The sequence below is a fragment of the Thunnus thynnus genome, chromosome 15 (assembly GCF_963924715.1).
Source record: "Thunnus thynnus chromosome 15, fThuThy2.1, whole genome shotgun sequence".
Classification (NCBI taxonomy): Eukaryota; Metazoa; Chordata; class Actinopteri; order Scombriformes; family Scombridae; genus Thunnus; species Thunnus thynnus.
Genome location: NC_089531.1, coordinates 4,560,518 through 4,578,273, shown reverse-complemented (window position 1 = coordinate 4,578,273; position 17,756 = coordinate 4,560,518). Strand labels below are relative to the sequence as shown.

Here is a 17,756-nt window from a genome sequence, read left to right as displayed (position 1 = left end):
AAGGATCAGATAAGGAACCCCTATCTCCTGCATGGTCACCAAACCAGACCACTGACCCAAACCACCTTTGATCCTTCAAGCTACAAGAGCCAGCAAGATGGGAAGACCAATTCACACCCAGTGTTAATTGATAGTTCCATTTAGATAAATGACCCCCACCATTGGCTATCATAAGCCATTTTACTATTGCCCATTTACTACTACAAAATGAGCAACGTTTATTTTTGTGCAGTATTTGGAATAAACCAGCTCAAAAACATCTGTTTAGTCACTTAAAAAACTTCAGCATAAAGTGCTTTATTGAGGAACAAGGACGCAATACAAAGACCAACAAAACAAACAAAATTCTTATAGTAGTATTGCATAAAATGGTGAAATTACACATGTAGCGTAAAAATATAATTTGACTTTGGTTAGTTTGATTTTTGTCGCCATTTAAAAATAAATACAAACAAAGATCAGGATCTAATATTAGCTTGTGCTTGTTACAGTTTTGGTGGCCATTGTGCCTCCTCTGATACACATGACATCACAGCGAACTGTCCAGGCACTCAAAGCTTTACATATTTAGTATTTAGCTTAAATGCATATCCACATATTTTAACGACAGTGGCAATACAACAAACTACTCTAATAACTACCAATTAAATCTTACATCTCCCATTTTAAGCTGATGATAAGGGCACAACACAGCAGCTATGGTATTTAACATTTCATTTATTGACTGTCTGGGGAGAAATCGCATGCAATCTAGTGGAATACACAAAAAACTTTCAGAAAACCATAAAAATTTGTTGCTTAAAGCCCAACACTTTTTTTTTTTATATATTTGGGATCCAAGATTATTTAAAAACATAGATAACATAGATAGTGCAAATAGTGCATTCCTTGTGCTGTTCTCATCATACAATGCAGCATTTAATTCTCAAAAAGTCTGACAGTTTATCAGTGACTTTTTTTCAAATCCCTAATTTTTGACATACTCACACAGTCATGATTCAAGTTATGTTTTGCCCAACATCCTGCCACATTTTCCTGTTTTTATTCACCACCAGTTTCATCCTTTTTCAGATTTTCTACACTTTTTCTAAACTTCATTCATACCACGGTGCAGTAAACACTTTAATGTGAACACACAATCAGCAAACTCAAAGAAAATTCTAAAAGATTTACAATATATAAGGTAACTTCATGTCCTTCATAAATAGCCGTTGTCACACCATGATTCATGTTCAGTTTAGTGACCTGATGTTAATTTTGTTTCATTTTAATGTGTCACTTGTTTCCTCTGAAGCACTTTGTGACAAACTGGTTCAATAAAAGCTTTTTTTTTATGAATAAATATGACTCAATTAAACATAAAACATAAATAATATACAGTGCGTAATAAGGACATTTTTTGGTAAAATCTCACATGCAGTCAATATTTCAAAGTGCTAAAAAGTTTGGGTGGTGCACAGAAAGTCTGTGTTTACACCAGAGTGCCACCGCCATGACGTCTGTACAACACTGCGGGGAACTCATCATTACTGTCTTCTGGCTCAGAGTCGGAGTTGGAGTTGGAGACGGACTTGACCTAGGAGGAATTTGAATGAACATAAGTACACGTAAATGCCACCGCACCTGGAATACTTCAAGCAGGTGACTAAACCATTTGTTCTAGTTTAATGACAGTAGCATAAGGGTGCAGTTTGACGTATGTCAGTACATTAAGTCTCCACTGGAGACAATTAAATGCTCTCTACTGTTATTAGTGTCTTATGTAGCACAGGCCTGGATAATTGGTGAGTTGTAAATCCTAATCATGTTGTCCTTTGTGGAGATTAAAATCAAGGACACGCCCACTGTGTTTCACCCAAAACTATGTTGGAATGTGGTTTACAATCATTTATGACTGTGAACTCACTGTTTGGGTTTTGTTAGTTTAGTTAGTTCTGCTCCTGCTTTTCAAACTCAACAAGACTTTCAAAAATGTTGTTTTCAAAAGTTGGAAGCTCATCAATCAGACAGGTGTCTTCGTTTGTGCCAAAAGTGGTCACAAATCAAGTAAGGGGTTGATTGACTGTATTTTGCTCAGCTGCTCGCTGTGCAAATGCGGATAGAGTTACCAGTAGAAAGCATGATGGGTGACCCTTGTTGAATTGTTAGAAAACAAAGATGTGTATGATTATTCTGTCAGTTTCCTGTTTTGTTTTTTTTTTGTAATTTTTTTTAAACATTTTTTATTGTTGCTTTGAGGCCTAAATGATTGCTTTACTGGACTTCATTTGCAGTTTCTCAATAGTCAAGTTAATTATTTGGAACAACATTTAAATATGACCTGAGTTGAAAATGTATGTCTGAATCTTATCTTTAAATAACTGAATAGTATAGAAAATCACAAAGTTTTCTGACACAGCTTTGTGCCATTTGCCAGCAGTACTATAAAACCAAAGACTGATAATTACTGGTAATTCTAGTATCAGTACAAGTGTTTGTAGTAGTAACTGTAGTAACTGTGAGTGTTGAGTAGAAGTGAAAAAAGTAGCAACAGTAGTAGCAGTAGTAACAGTAACACTTTTTATAGTTATAATATCAGTAGTAGTTTACCTTTTTGCCTGGTAGGTATGAATCTTGGCTCTCAGGCTTTGATTCTTTGGGCTCTGTGTCCATAAAGGCTATATAATGGATCAGGGTGTATATTCTGGATAAAAACAGAACAGAAAAGTTATATTTTTAACATTTTTAACATTGTGAGCATCAAAAATGTTGAGAGGAGAACAGTGATTTGGTGTTTTGTACCTTTCGTACAGCATGGCAAGGAACTGAATCACAACTGACACAGCGAAGCCCAGAATGAACATGAAGGCAATGGGATCGATCACAACGTTTTCTCCAGTGTATTGCAGTTGGAGGTTGAATTTGGGGATCTGGATGGACAAGGACATGTTGAAGATCTGGAGGGTAAAGGTCGCCACCAGCCACATGGCATTCACGGTGAAGAAGACGAAGTTTATCTGTGTGTTATGACAAAGATAAGATTCATTTAATTACATTGCACATTGGTTTCCTGTTGGTATGTAACAGTTCCTCACACTGACTGTACCTTGTTTCTCAGCTCTCTCAGGTCACTGGCGATTTTTTTCTGTCTCTCTTTGTCATCAGGCAGAGGTTTCAGGTACTTTTCCTGCAGCTCTTTCCAGAATGCCTCCTCTTCCTGCAGAGAAACACACAGCTCAAATCATTATTCTGAACATACATCATGTTTAAGCTGCGTACTCATATAGGTAGGGCAGGGAACTAGCTTTGTGTATTTATTTACTGGTATTCCCAAAGATATATTATCACTGTCACTGTTTGAGTTTAGCAGCAACAGTATAAAATACGCGTCAAATGAATGAAGCATACCACAGAAGAATAAAATAAGGCAGTTGGGGTATTTTTTAATATTTTTACATGCTTAGACACAGAAAATTACAAAAAAAACACAAAGGTGATTAAAATATAATTTGAGGCAGATAATCGCACTAAAATGATAAAACAAGACATATGCACCTGTGTGAGCGTGTCCTCCTGCAGGTGCATGTCATCAGACAAAGTCTGTAAGTCTGTGACCCAACCTGAAGAGAAGAGCAACACAGGAGAATATTAGACAACATGACATCTGAGAGTGTGTTTGAAATCAACATTTTTGCGGCAGATTAAGACTGATTTTTGCCAAATCATTGGGACTTACACTGGGCAGGACAATCGAAAGAAGGCTCCTCTTGCCTGAAACACAATCAGAAAGATTATCAGTATGATCTCATACTTTTTATAGGTGACACATTATATTTCAATTGGTGTTACAACTTAAGAAAAATACCTCTGGTCTTCCTCAGAGATCTTTATGTCCTCCACAATAGTGTTTTGGGGATGAGGTTCAGGCTGTGTGGGCTCTGGGACCAGGTTGTCCTGGCTGACAGTGAGCTGTTCTCTATTAGTTCTGCAGCTGGATTTTTTACAACATTTGGCCCATGAGAAGAAATGTTTGAAGGTATTTTTGGCTGCAGGGATGAAACTTGGTTTATGTTCAGTAAGCTCAAGCATGAATACTTGTTTGGTGTTACTCTTTGAATGGAATAAAGTCATGTGTCTCTATTTTTTATGTTATCTTAATTTAATCTGCTATCTACCTTTCTGGGCTGGTGTTTGTGGCTTTGTGGTTGTAGGAGGGGCGGCTCCAGCGGCAGGCTTTGTCTCCCTGGTGCCCCAGGACACGTTGTTCATATTGACCATGGAGTAAATAGTAAGCAGGAGGTAGGAGCTGGGTATGCAGATGATGTAGAGAAAGCCGTGGAACAACAGTAGAAATTCCTGTGGATGCATTATCGCAGTAATGATGTAAATGATCGCCATGGACACGATGAAGATGCTGCTGGGTGTCAAGATGGTTTTGTCCTTTACCATTGAGCCTGATGGAAAGTAGATGGGTGGAGCAATCTTAGGATTAAAGGAGCTTTAAGCAGGTCTTCATGTCTAAAGTAGGTACATTAATGTCTGCATAGTCATACCTGTTTACATTTAACTCACCTATAGTGGAAATTGACACCACCAACATTAGAAATGCATATATGACACTCATGACTTCTGCAATAATGATCTGAGTGTCTGTTTTGAGCTTGAAGCAAAGACCCAGGTAGATGGCAGGAGGTATCACAGACAGGACCAGAGCGCTGCTCGAATTGATGTTGAAGATGATAGCCAAACTTCCTGAAATACACAATAGATGGGCCTGAGTTTTACATATTGTACTTGCATTTTATTTGAATACATTTCAATAAAAGTCTGGTTGATCTCAAAATTATAGTTCACAAAATATTTTGTCCTCATCTACAAAAATGAGCCTAACCTGCGATCAAAAGGCAGATGGTCGCGGGCGCCAGTACAGCTGATGTCATGGCAAAGAGCTGGTAGAACATGAAGACTTTGGATATGGATTGGTTCCTCTTGGAAATCAGGCTGGTGGCTCCCAGCAGATCCACAACGTTGGCCATTGTGGACGGTCCCCAACGTCGACGCTGATGGTGCAAAGAGCTATTAGCATGACTAATATGATAATGTGATTAAATGACATGAAAAATACAAGCACTGCAGAGGGGCACAATTTTTCTGGCTAAATAATGACTTTAAACTAGTGAGATCTACAGCCTGAAATCTAAATGATTTGGATATGTAGATTTTAGAAAGAAATTTGTTATTTTTTTTCTTCGTGTGTAATCTATGGTTTGCTGCATCAAAGCTAGTGAGATTTTGATCAGTCCCTCTACCTGGTTGTACAGTTCTTTGAAGTCCTCCGGGGCATTAGTGTAGGCATCAGATGCTGCATTGTACTCCACTCTCCATCCCTGCTTCAGCAGCAGAGTACACAGCCAGCGGTCCTCACCTGCAGGGTACAGAGAATTAGTTTAAATATAGGAAGAAGAGACGAATCATGAGGGATGTCATCAAGACTGAGTTCCGAGACAGGAAGTCTAAGAAACGGCATCCATTACCTTGGTCATACTGAATGTAGTGGCTCGCCTCCATGGACTTGGTAGAGTATCTCTTCATCACATTGTCGTCCATAAGTGCCTCTGCTCTGAACAAGCTGAAGCAGCCGGGGCTGCATAGCACACAGCCAATAACATGCTCCGCCGTCTTCTGTAGCCAGTGGCTGACGGCATACTCAAACTTCTGAAACCATACTGCAGGACCTGCCCAGGAAATACAGAAGCTTTATTAACCTCAGTGCAACAATGCTAGTGACTGTTGGTTTTTCAGGTACAATGGTTGCTAAGAGGTATTTGTTATTCATGCTTAAAGCTCTAACCTTAACCCCTCTCTGTTAAACCTCTCAACAGTTTATTGTTTTATTGTACTATGTGCCAACCTGAACCAGTGGGGTGAATCCTGCCACATGCTGCCCCAACACGTGGGTACATTTTCAGACGATCGATGAGGAACATAACAGCAGCCGGCTGGAAGTCTGTGTCTCCATCCAAAGCAAGGAGGTAGGTGTTGTGCTTCTCTTTCTGAAGGAAAAGGCACAGTTTGCTCTGTCTTACATTTATGCTGCAGTCATTTCATTGAGAAATACTGTAAATGCTCATTAAAAAGTTCACAAAATATATTTACAACATTTACAGTGTGTGAAAAGTTGGCTGTGTGTTCTTGCATGTTCCTTTCTTCTTTTCTCACCTGGACCTCTGCTTGCAGTTCTTTCTCGTCCTCTCCTTTCTGCCAACGTCCGTAGTATTTGGTCATGAGCTTCCAGCCCAAAAGATAGTAAAGGTACATGACCTAGGAAATATCAAATAACAGTTAAAACAAATACGTCTAACGGTGCATTGTTGAGTAGAAAAGATTTCATAAAGGTATGAGTCTCCAGCAAGTCAGTTTCCTACCTGAGACCACCTCTTCTTGTGGCGGATGAGCTCTTTGTCCTTGAAGTGGACCACAATGATGTTGCCATGAGGCATGGTGACCACAAGACGACCTCCATACGGCGTCCTTATGATCTTCTGATCAGGGATCTGCTGCTGCTCTCTGAAGAATTTCTCATCAATGTTCATGAAGTTGCTGATAACAGAGAACAGGTAATAGTGATTTGTACTTCATGAAAAATGTGTTAACTACTACTTTTGTTAAGCTACAATCTATAACCTGTGGTAATCTTTAAGACTTAAAGCTTAATGCACCATCATTGTAGATAATTTGTAAGATGGTTCGTACCCGTAAACTTCTGCGAGGATTTTCACAAGGCTTGTTGCATATTCGTTGAGTTCAGACCCGTGATGCCCTTCAACAGCATTGAATGCATCATCAAAGTAGATATGAGCCTCAAAGGTGAAATCATTGACCTTTTGCTCTTTCTTTGGTCTGTACTTGTCCAGTCTGCAGTGATCAGAAAATGACAAAGAGGAACTGTGAGGAAATCCACTGTGAGGAAGTCAGTGATGAAGTTGTTGACAATGTACTGCTGAAACTGGCTGAGCTGAGACGTTAACCCTTAGCAGATGAAATCTGTGACAAAAATATCTTTGATATCCAAAATGATAGATTAACTAATTTAACAGACTTTTCCTGCTTTTACATTAGATAACCATTTTTGAATTTCTCACTACAAGTAGCATTTCTTCAACTGAACTACAGGACTCAAACTCTCTTGGTAATATCCTTAAGTGTTCTAAATCATGAAACTGTATACATGTAATCTCTAGAAGTTTATTCTCTTCTCTTACATCTCTTTGGTGTGAGGGAATTCAAAGAATAATTTACCTCAAGGAATCAACAAAGAAAGAAACTGATGAAAATGAAGGTAATATTAGATAACAGCAAAATGACAGAGCGTAGAGTCTGCATAACTCACCTGAAGATTGAAATAATGATTTTAATCATCTCATCGTAGGTCTCGTGCCACATGGTTGCACACAGATATACCATTACTGGCTCAAAGGCTGCATAGCCTCTGAAATTAAAAGATTTGCAAATTTGAGATTTTTTTGTTTAGAGGACACACAATTCAATCCCATCTCGATAAATGTCTTCAAGGTCCAAACACACCTTGAAGACTGAAAGATCTGACTTTTGATGATTGTTGTGAGGACCAATAGTGGAGGATTACTCCTATGCAGACACCACACACTTACCTCTTCATTCTGTCTTTGGTCTGAATGTCAAATCGGGTGTTGAAGAGTAGGGACTGCTCGATAAAGGTTCCTTCATATAGCCTCCTGATGAACAGGTCCTGGGTCCTCTGGATACGATACACATTGAGGTACCACAAGTGGAGGGTGGCCAACACAAGACCGAGCCACCAAGCCACTGCTGAACCTGAGGGAAGATCAACAAAACATTTAAGGAAAATTTCAGCTTTTGACATGATGAAATATTTTAGCATATTTAGAAAAGTGCAGAGCTTTCTGACATATCTGTGGCAAATTTAAATAGGTAATTTCCATTTCTGTTTAAAAATAACTTCATCATGATGCAAAGATACTGAGGCTAGATTTTTTTCTTTAAAGCAATGGTTCCTGCACACACCTGAGCACTGTGGCCGACAGGTATGTAGAACAAGGTGTGGTGGCCTTAAGAAACTCCACATTGAGCCACATGTAAATTTAAAAAAATGTTTTGGTCTTGTGACCCTCCTATGTGACCCTCATGTCTATAATTTGTGCTCAATTACATTGTAGGTAATACCAGGCTCTAGTTTACCTGATAGTAGGCCGATGTCAGTTATACTGGACATGTCCAGGAAGCACAGAGTGTGTGTAACATCTAAAACCAGATGTGGGAACACATTGCCATTCAGGCTTTGGTTTCTTGCATACACAACTTCAGTGCAGTAGCCTGTGAAGTTGATGCTTTCAGTCCCGTTCAGACTTATTCTGTAGTCCTGATAGTAAACAATAACAGGGATGATCAGCAGAGCCATCACAGCCAGAGAAGCCAGGTACAGAGGCAGGATGAAGCATCGTCGCAGGGCGTGCATCTTGCAGGCTGCAACTGCAAACCAGTGGCACAGTGCTGAGGAGATGAGCTGGACCCCGATGATGATGGCTATAATCCTTGTCTCACGACTCGGGATGGAGGTCACTATGCCCCAGTCCATCTTGGACAGAGGGACGTAGGCACCAAGCACACAGGTAGTCACCACGATTCTGAGCAGGCTGGAGAGGATGTGCAGCATGTTCTGACACTTTGTCATGTCTCTGCAAAGCATCTTGAGGGAGACAGAGCCACTGTTCTCACTGATCAATCTGAAGTAGTTATCCCACCAGTTGAAAGACACCAAGAATGACCCACCAACAGCTAGACCAACCCAAATTGCCATCTTGGTATCATTTGGATCCTTCATAATGTATAAGACAAGGAACAGGATGTAACCAAGCAAAATGAGGATGAAGGCAGTGATGGATGGCAGCAGGAAGCGGTTTCTTTCTTTGGCAGTGCACTGGGCTACCACCTGCAGGAGTGCAGACAGGACGCCCACACCGTTCAGTATGGTTACATTGGTCACAATGTCCAGGTGTGGCATGGCCACTATGGTGAGAACTGCTGCACCCAGAGACACCAGGAACTCAAAGAACAGAACCTGAAGAAGAGGCAGAAGAAGGAGATGAAATTTAACATGGTAAAGAAAAGGGCCAATATATCTGCCAGGCTCTGTCTTTGGCATCAGCTAAAGAGAAAAAAGATTTAGGAAAAGTAGTTGGACTTTGTCTCACCAGGGCAGCAGTTGCTTTCTTTGGCAGCTTTGATGTTTTGTAGCACGCTTTCCAGAAGCTTTTGAGGAAAAGAAGGACACTGGAAGTGATGAGAGAGCAGCCGATACACAGCAGAGCGACAGGTTTCTGGTCAGCTGGGAGGGTCTTAGTGCCTTCATTGGACAAGGTGATCAGGAGGAGGAAAGAAGTCTAAAAAGAGAAAATGAAAATTTTTTTATGATTTAATCAGTTAATTAATACTGCAATGTGAAATGAGTTGCTGCTACATAGACAATGACTGGGTATAGTACTTTGTGGAATTGAGTTATTAGGACAAAATTAAGTTTATATTCTAGACTTGAAAACAGGTATGGACAACAATTTATTTATTAATAAGCATCTTAGAGTACCTTGAAAAGCACTTTACAAATAAAATGTATAATAATAATAATAATAATAATAATAATAATAATAATAATAATAATAATAATAATAATTTTTATTATTATTATTATTATTATTATTATTAAAAAATCATCATCATCACCATAATCATAATCATAAAAATACATATATTTTAATGAAAAATATATGAATGAAAATAAGAAACCTTGCTACATAGCGCCAATCCGAAGACAAACACAGCGACTGCACATAATGAGATTAACTTCAGCAGCTTAATTAGTTTCCAGGGCGTATGTTCATCTTCGATGACTGGGACCTCTCGACAGGTATCCCACGACCTCCTGATTAAAGATACCAAAATGTCAAAGTCTGAGGTAGGAGGGTAGGTAGAAAATTAGTAAGATAACAAATATAGATATAATTAAAAATAATAATACATTATGTAATAAATAGTTAAATACAGGTACATACAGTATAAAAATATTGATAGATATAGATAAGCATAGAGATATAGATATAGATGTAGATATAGATAGATATGAAGTGGAAACCATAGTAATGTTAAAAAATAGCCTATACAGTTTTTTAAAAAGTGTATTATTTGAAAATACTGCAAATGACTTGTATGTATAAATGTAATCCAATAAATTTTACTTTCCATATCTGCAATCACTTTTTTCCAATTGTTAATTCCTCAAAATAATAAAAATCTAAAGTAAAAAGGAATGAATATCTACGACATTTTCTGCTTTAAAAGTGCGTAACTTTTTTACATTATATTAAAATTTAAATAATTGCAACTAATAAAAAATATAAAACTACAACAATTTTACAACATTAAAAGAATGAAGTGAATTAGGTGTGAGTTAACTATAAACAACCAAAATTAATAATATTCCATCATTTTTATATGTTTAAAATTTCATTGTTATTTTTATGATTATTAATTAAATAAACTGCTTTCTGGCAAGTTTATTTAATTAAAAAAAAATTTTTTTTGAGCATATACTTACTTGGGCATATCTCTGTCTTCCTCCATGATGATTGTTGCAAATGGAATAACGTTGATTGAAAGGCAGCTTATTAAGGTTAGCACCTGTAGCTATGACTCATCACACCTGAGCAGGTTTATAGCCAGGCTCGTCATCAAATGACAACACCCAGAGTAGTGGGTGCAGTCGAAACAGGTGAACAGAATCACTCTGTCCCAGCATATGAAAGTGGTTAAACTTAGATTCCTATTAGCCAATTAGTTTAAGAAAAACTACAATTAATACACTATTAACCAGGAAATGTAAATAAAAAAGTAACCATTCCTGTTTGCAGCAGTCAAATATGTGTATTAGATGTGTTGTTTCTGTGGAGGCATACATAGCATGCAAACTTGAGGTTTTAATTTTGGGAAAGTGTGAGAACAGGGAGACACTCTCCAGGTCTGACTGAGGTGGGAACAGTATTCCACCCATGTGGAGTCAGAAAAGAGAGGTGAAGGTGATGGGCAAGTTGTTGGGAATGAAGGAGGGACAAACAACTGGCATAAGTCAAATGGAGCAGAGGTTGAATAATGACCTGGATGTGTGCCTGAGGTAATTATGCCACCACAAATGACTGGGACTGGACTGTAATATAGACCTGGGAGTCTTCATGCAGCGTCAGCATCATTACGCAAGGAGTATACCAAACTGGGTACATCATTAGAAAGATTTTTTCATTAATCAAACTCTTGAGAGTTAGAGTAAGTCTAGTGGTACCTAGAGGCTGCAACAGTCGTTACTTCCCACAATGTTGAAGTGTTCCACCATGTCTACACTGTACGCATTTCAGCAATGTTTCTCAGTTGTCCATCAGTCTAAGATGAAAAGCTTTACCAGTTGTGAGGCAAAAAAAGTAAAATATCCTAAGGAAGTTCAAAGCTCATGGAGAGTCTAAAAAAGAAGGTTCATCCTCTGAGGAGCGATCTGCACATAAGATTGTAACATTACTCATCTCTAAGTAGAAATGTTGTTTGATGGCACTAGAGGAAACATCAACAGTTTACTAAAAGTACAAGGATTCATCCTCTGGGGAGTATGAATATTCACATTTTATTGGAGTACTGTACGGGCAATAGTTTTGTAAATATCTTGACAAAGTGTTGGCCAAAGATGGCTTTTAATTGAACTTTAGAGCTGCAATTAATCAATTCTTTTTTTATGCTGCCTGTTTAATGCTCTTTATGCTGCCTTTTGCATCAGCTTGTCTCAACGAACAAAGAGCAAACCTAATCTATTAAAGTTCCAGAAGGAACAGAGAAGTGATCTGTGATTGGTCAATGTAACAGCTTGTATGACTACAGCCAATGGCACACAGCCACAAGACATTTATGTACATACATATTTATGTTAGACAAGAGGCACACCTCCCCAGGACTCAGGAAACCAAGAGCCCCAAGCCTTATATGGCCTTTGCACCTTTAACATGTTCTGCTTACACCAAGACCCAGAATGTCACCTTATTTGGGCCTAAGCCAGGATGGAAGAAAAGGACTGGGCAAGTGACATGCACACAGAAAAAAAAGCAAAGTAGCAGTGATCTTACTTCCACAGTTCTGTACACTAAAATTATTAGGGCCTGAGCCCCTGAGCCCCTATTGTATTTCCTGTGTTTGTTTGTTTGTTTGTTTCTTCTTTATTATTTCGCCACTTCAACCCTAAATTTGACCCCCTAAACATGCTAAAAAACTCATCAAATTTGGCAGCCACATCAGGTCTGGTGAAAAATTTGATAAAATGTAAAAATTAACCTCCAAAGTGCCAAAATGTGCTCGAGAGCACCACCTATGTATCCAATATGGCCACCATGGCCATATGGCCATAGGAATGTCGTAGAGAGATCAAACCAAAACTCAATTATTTGTCTCATCAAGACCTACAAATCATATGCTGACACCCCTCACCTAAATCCAACAGGAAGTCTGCAATATGCTCATCAAAATACCAATTTTGGACCCCCAAGAAATGCTATCTCCTCCTAGGGCGTTAATGGTATCAACTTCAAACTTGAATTTATGACTTATGACACTGTGCTGAACAAAAGTTGTTAAAAACTTTGTAATAACTCGAACGGTTTAGATATTATAAGCCCTGAAAGTTGTAGTGCCACATCACACCTTACAATGTAAACCAAAGGGGAGGCAATCTCTGGGCATGGACTTTGTGTCAAACAAATGGTTCTGATGTCTAAACTATAACTCTGACCACTTTGAAACCTGTATTAATGGATTCGCGACGAAATTTCCTACAAAAAATGTAATTTTTAATGTAGGATTTGGCCAAAGTCATGGGATTTATGAGGACATTTCACAAGAAGAGCGACATTCTCCTCTCCAACTGAGAGAGAGAGAGACAATGGGGGAGGGATGGGTGTAGGGGTTGAATGGAGCTCATTGAGTGAGAGTGACAGTTTAGTGATAACATGCTGCAGAAAAATAAAATCAAAACAAAAACTTGTAGCTCTGTACTGCAGTTTTTCCTTTATTAGGACCCCAGCACCTAGCGGTTCGCTCACACTCTCCATTCAAATATATGAGTATTTTTCTGTGTCCAGCTGCAGTTACTTATTGTCTCTACATACCTGACAGTACACATTTCAATCAAACTTTGACCAGGTCATGTGGGTTAAAAGTCTTTACTTTTCTAAAAATAAACTCGATGAAAATTAGGAAATTAATTTGTTTTACACACAAACTCATCAAGAGTTTTCCTTACTAATTGAAATTCAAGTGAATGGGCCCAAAACTTGCATAATTTTGATGCCACAGGTGTGAGCAAGACAGACTCATGTCTCACCCTGCAGAAAATTCTCATCCTTGCACCATTGAGATCTGATGCTTCTCCATGACAGAGAAAGTTGCTATAACTTTATTGTACATGCTCCAGCCTGCACCAAACTTTACATGTTTGATAAGAGTCACGGCCTGAACACATCTACATAACAATATTTCATCAGTGATGCAAACTGGCTGAATAGCGCCCCCCACGAAATTTCAGCGAAGCAGCCCCAGCAGCAGGCAAAACAGTGGACAAAGGAAGTGATGTTTATCTCCTTCTTGCATTGTCTGAAAACAGCCTGGGTCTCAAAACATCTACATGCCTGTGACAGAAGACCTTTGATTGCGTCGTGGCCCGAAGTGCGCAAAGGCGCGAGGGCCTGTTCAACGCTGCTTGCAGCTTTAATGAAGATTATCATCTGATCATCTCAACACTTTTAACCATTATAGCAGACAATATTTATTATCCATAAGATATTTCATGGAAATCTAGTCAGTAGTGTCCAGATATCTTGCTCTGGATCAAAGTGTACAGATGAAACAATGAGCGAACACATCAGTTTCCTGATAAGAGTGTATATTCACCGGAGCATGTTTGGGGCCTAAGTCCAGCAGAAAACTTGTGCCTTCTGGAAGAACTCGACAGCAACAAGGAAATTTCACTGGAAAAATCCAGGAATGAGTTTAAATAGTAGGCTAAGTACGTAAAAATTATGTATATTTACCAATGTCAAGCAGATGTCATAAAGTGTATTACAATAATACACAAAAGCAACACATAAAATACAGCTATGGTATGTTCGTAAAGGAAAAAAGACTGAACAAAGGCCAGTGTAAACAGATGGGTCTTCTCTGCTTTTTAATGGTGTCAACAGTGTGCACAGACCAAAGAGTGAGTTCAGGAGCCACAACCTTAAAAGTAGACTCTCATTAGTTGTCAGCCTGGAGGGTTGGAACAACCACCAAGCCCTGAGCAGTGCTCAACGGCATTTTAATAGAGGTGTGCCTGCATGGTATACATTGCTTGTCTGTCTATTCTATATATTTTATGCCTCTACTCCTGTCTCTACTCCTGTCTGAGTAATTTGAAGAGAGCCTGAAACCAACTGTAAATAATAATAATAATGTCAAGAATAACAGCATTAACCCTCAGGCTAACTTTATCTTTTACATCATTCAGAGTTACTCATTGTTTAGCTCAACTATGAGGCATTTTTCATTTCCTGATTATCTGGGCCTTGAAAAGTGCCTCAACCTGAAGAATAAAATGTGAAATATAGCTGCAATATTAAAGCAACCAAAACAGGAGCTGAATCAAATTTAGCAAGTATGCCACTGTAATTTTACAAGATGTAAAATTACTCAAAGACTAACCACCAACCACTGACTAACCACTGTCTTGACAAAATGATTTTGTGAAGTGTAGATTTTGCAGTTAACTTGTTTTTTATTCTATATTGTTGCATTCAAATGTGTTTACTGCTGGTTTACTCCTGTTCTTATCCTCTTGCCTCTTTATCTTTATGTTTTATTTGCAGTTTTAATGTTTGTCTAAATGTGTAGCTTTTGCTTTTGTGACACTTGTTTTTATTGTCCTGTGTACAGAGGGCACCCATACAAAAGGGAGCGATTCTGCTCTCATTGGGCCTCCCTGTATGAATAAAGGTTGAATGAATGAATGTACAAAGATATGAAACCTCACATACTGTATACTGTATATGTGTAAATGCCACATTTTTACAGTCTGTATACTTTGTGTTTTAATTTTAGTTATTCATGAGCCACATCAAAGACAAACCTACATCACATTGTTTGAACAATGTGCTGTTTCAAGTTTATTTTGTCATTTCAGGCGATCACCAGGAGGCGTATCCACATCTGTAAATTATTATTATCTGCACAAGATTATGAAAAAATGCATGCAGATTGCTGTCTTGTTCCTATTTCTTCTTTAATTCTACATGGACATGACTATGATTTGACCAAAAATGGTCTTCCTCAGGTAAAGGTGAAGATTTTAGTACACAAGGGCTACAGCTAGATTATTTTCATCATTGAATAATCTGGCAATGATTTTCTCAATCATTTTGTCTATAAAATGTCAGAAAATAGTGTTATAGTTATAGTTATATAACTTATAAACTTATACTTTACTAATAGTTATATATAGTTATAATTTTCTAGAGTCAAAGGTTCAAATGTCAGTTCAAAACCCCAAAATATTTAGTTTACTAAAGTTTGAGAAAGAGAGCATTAATCATCACATTTGAGACACTGAAACCATTTTTTTTATGCTGATACAGCACATCTCATGCAAATTTGTGATGTTTTGGCTGGGTGTTCGGGAGACGTTGTTGGCAGTGATTGTTTCAAGGTCTGCTGCACTTAATCCAATCCCTGCACTTCCTTTTCCAACACTGATGAGTGTATTTCTGTCATAAGTAATACGTGCTTCAGTAATAAAGGTGAAAAAATAGCAAATTAAAACAAAAATGTGTCAAAGTTTTAGTTAGCTACTGGTCTCTGTATCTGTTGTTGCCATGTATTTCAGTTTTAAACCATTTATTGTTCTATAAATCTGTAATAAAACTTTAAATCCTTTTGATCCTGTTCTAGAGACTGGATTTGATTCAGTTGACACGTGCAGTTTAATGTTGAAACTGATGTTCTAGTGTTTATAATAGCACACAGTATGTTTTTACATTGTTTTGATTTGTTGCGGCATCATAAAGAAACACCTCTTGAGGCTAAAACTAACAACCCGTGGCCTCTTCAGTTTGTTTGTATAGAGAGTGTGTTGATGTACCAGAGCATCAAAGCATAAACACCATTTCAGGTTTTCTAAGACACCAGCATGCGTCAGAGGTTGTGTCTTTGCTTCATGTGTGGTTTAAGTGTGTAGGTATGTCTACAGTTTTCACCTAATTATCATTTCTTTAATATGCTTTTGCTGCTCTCCAGTGGCATATCGAAGTTTCTGCTTGTATGCAAATGTGTGTATCTTTGGAGCTCAACTCCATATTTCTTCATATATGTATACATGCTGTATGTTTATTGAATGTGTGTTTGTGTGTGTGTGTGCAGACTTTTATTTGGATGGCAACTTATTAAAATCTCACGAAAATGCAGATGTGCAGATGAAAAGTTTTCTTGGATGGAGCATATCCAGAAGATGTCCGCAGATGATTACGGTGTTAATTCACTGTTAACTTTTAAAGATCTTACTGTTCTCCACAGCACACGACACTTCCACCACCATGTTGACCACCACAAATAGGTTCCAGGCTTGTGGTTAATACTGCGTACATACACATATCAAATAAAGAGACATATATTGCAGCATTCTTAATGGAAATGTAGTTAATTACGTTAAGTAATTACTTTGGGTCTTGGGTCTACTTTGGCCATCGTCTCTACTGGGTATGAACATTGTGCACTGAGTAAATTGTTGAGAGTCAGATAGATAGATATATTGCATAATTACAATCTTTAATAAAAATTCCCTCATTGAGTCTCAACGGACAGTGTTTTTCTGTTCAGCTGCAGTGGAAAGTGAAAAGAAGGAAACAGTAACTTGTGACTTGTGGTCGTTCTGATGAATTAAAGAGCTAAAAAAAAAAACAAAAAAAACAGAAAATCATCAGATAATACTAATCCAGTCAAAGGATGTTTTTTCATAACCTGGAAATCCAAACCTTCTAAAAAATGGTTTATTACAAGGAACAAAACGTCTTAACCCATTTTGAAGTATGACTCATGAGAAAGTGTCACTGTCACAAATGACAAGACTAATGTCATTTGTGACGTTTATTATGGCCAAACATGCTCACACAAGTATAGATGCATGCGATTGTATGTGTGTGCAAAACTAAATATACCCTTTAATTATATATACTGCGTGTTCTGATGAATTATGACTATACCTATAATTTGCAGTCACATAGGAACTTCACCTGTCTTATATGTCACTCCTTTGTTGTTATGGCTGTTTTTTAAGAATAATTAAAAATAATGTTGCGGGACTAGAGGGTGTAACAGCACTTATTCCAGTTTTGCAAGTTTGGCAGCCAGAGGAATTCGTTTAAAGTGAAAGAGAGAACAAAACGTCTTAACCCATTTTGAAGTATGCCTCATGAGAAAGTGTCACTGTCACAAATGTGACTTTTCCTCTGTGTTGAGAGAAGATATTGTAGCAGTCTTCAAATCAATGTCAATGGACTTGTTTTTTAAGTCAGCAAGTTGTCTATTGCAGTAAGAATGGGATTGGGACCTTGCCCGATCCATTGCTGAACCTTTGTTTTTTTGGGCACATGGCTTTTCAAAACATCCCACTG

The 17,756-nt window shown here is 38.0% G+C and overlaps 1 protein-coding gene across 1 annotated transcript; it reads right to left on the bottom strand.

Annotated features, from left to right (window-relative positions):
• Positions 1-1,471: 1,471 nt before the first annotated feature.
• Positions 1,472-16,830, bottom strand: LOC137198597 (chitin synthase chs-1-like). The gene is made up of 21 exons (XM_067612446.1): positions 16,804-16,830; positions 9,231-9,419; positions 8,218-9,097; positions 7,650-7,833; positions 7,370-7,468; positions 6,733-6,894; positions 6,405-6,579; positions 6,199-6,300; positions 5,891-6,032; positions 5,514-5,714; positions 5,289-5,404; positions 4,871-5,039; positions 4,552-4,731; positions 4,155-4,433; positions 3,845-4,025; positions 3,716-3,750; positions 3,535-3,599; positions 3,086-3,196; positions 2,782-2,996; positions 2,590-2,683; positions 1,472-1,576 (listed from the first exon to the last, which is right to left on the bottom strand). The coding sequence occupies exons 1-21, from the start codon at positions 16,828-16,830 to the stop codon at positions 1,472-1,474; spliced, it is 3,711 nt and encodes a 1,236-aa protein (XP_067468547.1).
• Between the last annotated feature and the right edge of the window lie 926 nt (positions 16,831-17,756).